A 7,497-nucleotide genomic window follows, 5' to 3' on the forward strand; every position below is an offset into this window, starting at 1 on the left:
GAAGGGAGAGTATTGAAGAAATTCCCTCTTATGTATTTGAAAAAAGAAAGGGAGGGATTTTGTCTATCCTCCATGAACTCCCGCCCGTACAAGGTACACATGCAGCTACTTGGCCTTTGGTATATTCGTGCACTTTAAGTCACTCATTAGGAGGGATGACACATGAGTGTCGGTTTTGTGGAGCACAGTTATGGGCAAGTGAAAAGAAGATGAGTTGTGGACAGGTTCTTGGCAAATATTGTTGTAAACATGGGCGTGTGTCTATTCCTTCACTTGCTGAACCACCTGAGCCATTAAGGTCTCTTTTGATTGGTAGTGACACTACAAGTAAAAAATTTTGAGAAAACATCAGGGCTTATAATAGTGTGTTGGCTTTTTCATCATTGGGTGCACAAATAGATGACTCTCTCTTTCACAATAGTAGTGTCTATACTTTCAAGGTGCATGGGACTGTTTATCATCGGATTGGGTCCTTGGTCCCCAATAATATGTACAATCCTAAGCCACAGTTTGCACAGTTGTATGTGTTTGATAATGAGCACGAATTACAAAATCGACTAGGTGTCATGAATGGATTGGAATCCACAACCCTAGAAGCACTTCAATTGATGATGCACACTTCTAATCCATTTGCACAAGCTTTTAAGTATGTGGGAAGAATGTTGAGTGACAATCCAAGTTTGGATTTGAAAATGACTATATGTGAGACGAAATCCACATCTAGGCAGTACTCAATGCCAACAGCTTCCGAGATTGCTGGTATCATGATTGGTCAAGGTGATGATCATAATGTTGGTCGTCGTGATATTTTATTGCATACTCGAGAAGGCACATGCAAACACATCTCTAATTTGCATAGGTGCTATATGCCTCTTTTGTACGTCATGTTATTTCCAAGAGGGGAGGATGGATGGCACTTGAGAATCCCTTATGCTGATGCACAAGTGAGTGCATTGAGAAATGGTCATTGTGTGCCTCAACGACAATACTATGCTTATCGATTGCAATTTTGCCCAGATACAAATGCATGCTTGCTACGTGGTGGAAGGTTGTTGCAACAGTTTATGGTTGATGCCTTTGCAGTGTTGAAGAGTCACGATTATCTTGGCTACGCCATAATTTAAAAAGTTTACGTTCAGAGGTTTATAGTGGTTTAGCAGACATGCTTCACGTGGAAGAAAGTGGAAGTGGTATTGCAGGAAGGACAGTGGGAAGTAGAATAGTGTTACCTTCCAGTTTTACTAGTGGGCCACGACAAATGTATCAACTTTATCAGGATGCCATGGCAATTGTTCGTTCAAAGGGTAAGCCCGATTTATTCATTACTTTCACCTGTAACCCAAAGTGGCCAGAGGTATTAGATGCTTTACTCCCGGGGCAAAGTGCATGTGATCGGCCTGATTTGACTACTAGAGTATTTCACCAAAAACATTCAGATATGATGAAAAATATCGTGAAGAAGGAGCTCTTTGGTAAGGTGATTGGATATGTGAGTATCATTGAGTTCCTAAGACTCTCCAAGACTATGACAGATTAGTATGTGCCGAATTGCTTGACAAGCAAATGTTTCCTGCTCTGCATGATGTCGTGTTGCATTGCAATATCCATGGGCCCTGTGGGCCATTCAATCCAAGTGCAATTTGTATGGATAAAGGGAAATGCACAAGGAACTATCCACGAGCTTTTGCACAAGAGACTACTGTGGATGAGAGTGGTTACCCCGTGTATATGCGTCGAAATGATGGAAGAACTGTGGCATTGAAAAAGTGTAATGTTGATAATAGATGGGTTGTGCCATATAACCCTTATCTTTCAGTCACATATAATGCTCATGTAAATGTGGAAATATGCTCAACAATAGCAGCAGTGAAATATCTTTGCAAGTACATATACAAGGGGCATGACAGAGCAACAATAAGATTTAGCACTGTACAAGGTGGGGATGTTAATGCTGCTTGCGTAGTCGATGAGATTCAGAGGTATTTGGATGCACGTTACGTCTCTGCATCAGAGGCATGTTGGAGACTCTTTGAGTATGATTTACACAATGAGAAGCCTAATGTGCAACGGTTGCAGGTACACTTAGATGGGGGTCATAATGTTATCTTCAGAGATGATGATAATATTGCAGATGTTTTTCAGAGGAAAAATGTAGGCAAGACTACTATGACTGAATGGTTTACTTGTAATCAACAACATCCTGAAGCAAACAATACATTGTATAGTGATTTCCCTCAACAATGGGTTTGGAACTCCAGGTTGAAGAAATGGACCAAAAGAAAGATTGGAAACACTATAGGGCGCATGTACTTTGTAGCTCCTTTGGCAGGTGAGGCAACTATGTTCGCCTACTTCTTACAATATGTAAAGGATCTAAGTCATTTGAAGATTTGCGTTCGCTCAATGGTCACATCTATCCTTCTTTCAAGGCAGCTTGCATTGCCAGAGGAATACTGGAAGATGATTCTGAATGGGTTGCATGTATGGAGGAAGCATCATCTATGCAAAATGCCTTGCAATTGAGATATCTTTTTGGTACTATATTGCTATTTTGTAAGCCTTCCTGTCCAGGAATATTGTGGAAGAGATTTCGAGAAGAAATGATAGAAGATTTTCTATACCAGTTATCGAGAAGCAGGGGTCAGTTTATTGGTATTGAACAATTAGCTGAAACTCATGCACTACTACATTTAGAAGAAACTCTTGGTGCTCAGAGACGGACATTGGTAGATTTTGAAGGAATGCCTGAACTAAACAGAACTGATTTGGAAGTCTTGGGTGAAAATACATTGCTTTTGGAAGAGAGATCTTTTGATACTGTGGAACAATATAATCTATCAAGTGCTATATCAACATTAACAGATAGCCAGCGTGTTGCTTTCAATGCTGTAATGCATGCAATTGCGACAGATGCAGGTGACATTTTTTTCCTAGATGGTCCGGGGGGATCGGGCAAGACCTATTTGTATAATTGCTTGCTTGCGCGAGTACATGGACAAGGGTATGTTGCTTTGGCCACTGCATCGTCAGGTATTGTTTCTTTACTCTTGGCGAATGGACGTACTGCACATTCTAGATTCAAGATACCTCTGGAGCTAAACAATTCTTCAACTTGCAAAATCCCTGTACATGGACAACTTGCTGAGGTTTTGAGAGTTTGTAAGCTCATTATTTGGGATGAGGCTCCAATGATTCATCGTTATGCTTTTGAAGCATTGGATAGGAGCTTACAAGATGTATTATTCTCAGATAAGCCATTTGGTGGAAAGGTTGTATTAATGGGAGGAGATTTTAGACAAATCTTGCCTGTTATTATGAAGGGAAGACGTGAGGATATTGTTAATGCAGCATTGTGTCGTTCCTTTCTATGGAACTCTATCAAAGTTCTAAAGTTAACTGAAAATATGCGTATTCAATTAAGCAATACTAATGGATGCAATGAGTTTAAACAGTGGGTCATGAATATTGAGAATGGAGTGGATTGTAGCGATGATAATACGATGGTGACAGTAATATGGTCTTGCAAAGATCGACTCTTAAAGACTTGGTACATTGGGTATACTTTGAATTGGCTATCACTACGACATATGCTTCATACTTTAGTGAGCGTGCTATTCTTGCTCCGATAAACAGTCAAGTGGATATTGTGAATAAGACAGCTTTGGATGCAATGCCTGGTGAGCCTAAGCAATATTTCAGTGCAGATTCAATTCTTGAAAATGATGAAAATTCATTCCTATATTCCACAGAATTTTTGAACACAATCGACCTTCGGGGCGGATATCCACCTCACTGCTTGGTTTTAAAGTTAGAAGCTCCTGTTATTTTACTTCGTAACTTGGATCCAAGACGTGGACTCTGTAATGGTACACGGATGATATGTAAGGCCTTTCACTCTAAAGTCTTGGAGACTGAAATCATCACTGGTACTAAAGTTGGCGAAAGAGTATTTCTTCTACGGATTACCTTTATATGCAGCGAGGCCCAACTACCATTCACCATGAGGCGGAGACAGTTTCCCGTCCGGCTGGCATTTGGCATGTCAATAAACAAATCACAAGGCCAAACCCTAAATGTCTTGGGGTTGTATTTGGTGACTCCAGTGTTTACTCATGGACAACTGTATGTCGCGTTATCACGAGCACGGTCTCCTCATGCTGTGAAGGTGTTACTTGAGGATAATGCTAATGTGGAGTGTTCATTTGATGATCTTCAAAGTTATACACCTACAACAAACAATATTGTTTATAAGGAGATCTTGATGACTTCAAAGTGACAAGTCAGGTTTCTTATTTAAGTTCTGCAATTTGATTAATTTTGTTGTGATTTCTTTTTTTATACATATTTGTCCATGGTAAAAGTACCTATTTTTGTTGTTTATGTTTTGACAGACATGTCTAAGATTACCTTTACATTAGACATGCCTTTGTCGAGGATAGTAGGTGAGTTATTCTCTATATTTGCTTAACTTTTCTTGATTACAAAGTATGGAACATAACATTCTATACTAATGTCTATCTGTACAGAGCCACCGCTATGGTCAGCTCCTATTACTGCAGGTCACGTAGCAGGGATTATGATTGATGCTTATAGGGATGGGTAAGTATAAGTGTAATTATTAGGCATTGTATGAATATTTTTTGAACCTATATATAAATAATTGTATAACCTATTTGTTATGCTTTGATTTTAGGATATTACATGACATTGATACGTTTATGGTAAGAGTTATCGACGAAGGCATCGAGATGTACGGGATTGGTGTTCCTGATGAGGAGTGGGGTGTCTATTTGTTTTGGAGAGAGATGGACAGATGCTTTGCATCATTTGAGGGGTATTCAGTACCCGATGAGTGGTTGTTTCTTACATCCATCATGACCATTGGTATTCGTTATGCGTTTTATACTAGAGCTCCTCATGTACCATCCACTCGATGTTCTATTGTACGAGGTAATTTTGATTATGTTTTTCTATTATAAGATTTTTTGAGATTTTATTTATCGATGTGTCGTTATGTGCAGATTTGATTTATCATTGTTTCGTTTGTGCAGGTCCTTTGCATTCATCGATAGTAGAGCATGTGCGGGATGGATCACCGCTTTACAATAGAGAGCGTATTGTGATGAGGAGACAATTGAATGATCCTTCTCACAAGAGAAGAATTCAATTTGTTGATTCTGACATCACTGGCTGAGAATACGTATTTTGTGGTGCATTTTGAGAATATGTAATATTGGTCCTTTTTTGCATCTTCGCATGCTACATTACTATGATATTTTTGTTTTCGCCATAAATCTACGAGACATGGATGCTATTTTGAGATATGTATATATGAAGTCACTTGAAATAATGTATTGTGTTTACTTAAAACATGATCTAAATTGGGGAAACTGAGTTTATTTTTTCTAGAACTCTACCTGCCGCCGCCGTAGCAACGCGCGGGTCCAATACTAGTCTTTTATTATTCTAAAGAGGGGGATTGATTATATGAGAAGATACTGGATATTTCGAGGGAACAAGGGCGGGCTCCTATTGTCGAAACAACCTGTGGAAGATCATCGTCTCCGGCATATGCGGCTGTCATTCATGCTGTGTGAGGTTTGTTAAATCGCCCCTTGTCCGCCGTTCTAGGGTTTTGAAGCCATGGCGACGCTTCTCCCAGGGTACAACGAAGCTGATAAAATCAACCTTAGATTCATAGATTTTATTTTAAATTCTGAGCCTGAGAGAGCAGAAATCACCAAAGATCAGGAGAGCTTTGCGAAGTTTATTATTGGGTATAAGACTTGACTTGGAGTCTGTGGATTGCAGCGATCCAAGATCTTGTCTGGAACGCTTAGCAAACTGCCAAACCTATGGCGATGTTCTGGGCCTTTTCCCTGCTGTCAAGCGAAAGGATAAGGATGCTTTGCTTCAGCAGAAGATCTGGGATCAGGACATGGAGGCTGCAAAGCGTGCCTGGGATACTCAGTACGTCGCTCCAGAGAAGGCACTTACCCATGTGGCTCAGCAGTTGCAGGATTATGCCAGTTCATGGAACCGCAATGAGAGGTATGCGCCGCTGGTTGCTTTGGTTCAAAGCAGCGGATGGGGCAAGTCAAGATTGATTTGCGAGCTGTGGCGGAAGGAGTTCTATGTTTTTTTACATATCATGCATGGGAAAGGAGCAGACTGGGTTCCCGAGACGCACTGAGCAGCTAGCAGACATTATGCAGAACCCACAATCCAGTGAGAAAACCTTTGTGGCACTTGTTGCTAGCATCATGGCAGTCTTCAATCAGCATACTGACATGACATGTGAAGCATGGATACAGGCACAGGAGAAAGGACAGTCCCTCCAAACTGAAATATTCAATCAGTTCCAGCAAATTCTCAGATCTTCAGAATTTCCAGAATGGGATGAAGAAAAGTATGAGCAGTTCTTCAAGGAAGACATAAAGAAGCTGGAGAATAAGTGGCTTCTTTTGTGTGTAGACGAAGCAAGAGAGCTAGGTGACAATTTTACGAAGTTCAGGAGGTCATTAAGAAGTATCCCGAGAGGCAGCAGCTTTTTCAGTCTAGTGCTGGGCACTGATAGAAAAGTGGCAGACCTAGCAGCAGCAGCAGCAGCAGACGAAGATGCAAGTGCACGTGTGAGATTGGCTCACCCTTTCCTTGTCTACCATCCCATTTATTTGATTGGAAAGAGTGATATTCTTGCCCAGGCTAGCAGCAGTGAGGATGATATGATGTAAGCACAGATCCTACACATGTGATACGATATGGGAGGCCACTCTGGGCAGCATACTAGGACAGATCAAAAACCAGAGGAATGAGCGGTCCTTCAACCGAGAAATAGAAGATCTTCAGGATGATACAAGGGCAGATTCCTGTGCAGAATTTTTTTTCCAAATTGGCCACAGAGGGAAGCCTGATGTTAAAGTCAATCATAACACTGTAGTGGCCTATGGCCTTTCTTCCTTCAAGCACCTTCGGTCGAAGAATATGCGAGATGCAAATGTTCTTCCTAAGTTGCTGCAGCTCTTTAGGACTTGTGAGGACATATTTAAGGATGCTGGTTGCGAACAGGATTTGTTACTTGACATGATCCCTATGGGATACAATGTCAAGCCATTCATAGAGGACGAGATGGGAGAGCATGAAGAGGAGGGCCAGATGGGAAAAGATGATGACAAGGGAGAGGATCAAGAGGGTGATGACAAGGCAAAGGATGAAGACAAGGGAGGTGTGATATGGATGACATGGAAGGAAACAGGAAGGAGGACACAAAAGAGGAGGCATGTGTGAAATTAACTAGCATTATTGTATGACTTTGCTCCCTTTGGGTATGAGTTTATAGAGGCAGGTACTTACCCTCTCTACTTCTTACATGCTTTTCCTCGCTGCATGCAAAAGAGCTTGTTTGATTAGTTGTCTCATAAAGTTTAGATTCAGAAGAGAAGCAGAGATCTTGTTTGCTGTTTGTACTTAAGGAATTTATCTTTATTCCTGAGCATT

The 7,497-nt window shown here is 40.9% G+C and overlaps 1 protein-coding gene and 1 pseudogene across 2 annotated transcripts in view; both read left to right on the plus strand.

The window, feature by feature from the left end:
* LOC147640397 (uncharacterized) overlaps positions 1–5,194 on the plus strand; it is a 10,984-nt gene extending 5,790 nt beyond the window's left edge. Inside the window, exons 3-4 of the mRNA XM_086825256.1 lie at positions 4,694–4,950; positions 5,052–5,194. Coding sequence (XP_086681382.1) covers positions 4,719–4,950; positions 5,052–5,194 — 375 coding nt within the window. The 5' untranslated portion in view covers positions 4,694–4,718. The remainder of the gene's footprint in view (positions 1–4,693; positions 4,951–5,051) is intronic.
* A 311-nt stretch (positions 5,195–5,505) lies between these two features.
* On the plus strand, positions 5,506–6,941 carry LOC147640398 (uncharacterized; annotated as a pseudogene). The gene is made up of 2 exons (XR_015262987.1): positions 5,506–5,598; positions 5,812–6,941. The product of XR_015262987.1 is annotated as an uncharacterized LOC147640398 (transcript).
* Positions 6,942–7,497: the final 556 nt, after the last annotated feature.

Source organism: Cibotium barometz, chromosome 3, assembly GCF_041138505.1.
Source record: "Cibotium barometz isolate CiBa-2024 chromosome 3, ASM4113850v1, whole genome shotgun sequence".
Classification (NCBI taxonomy): domain Eukaryota; kingdom Viridiplantae; phylum Streptophyta; class Polypodiopsida; order Cyatheales; family Cibotiaceae; genus Cibotium; species Cibotium barometz.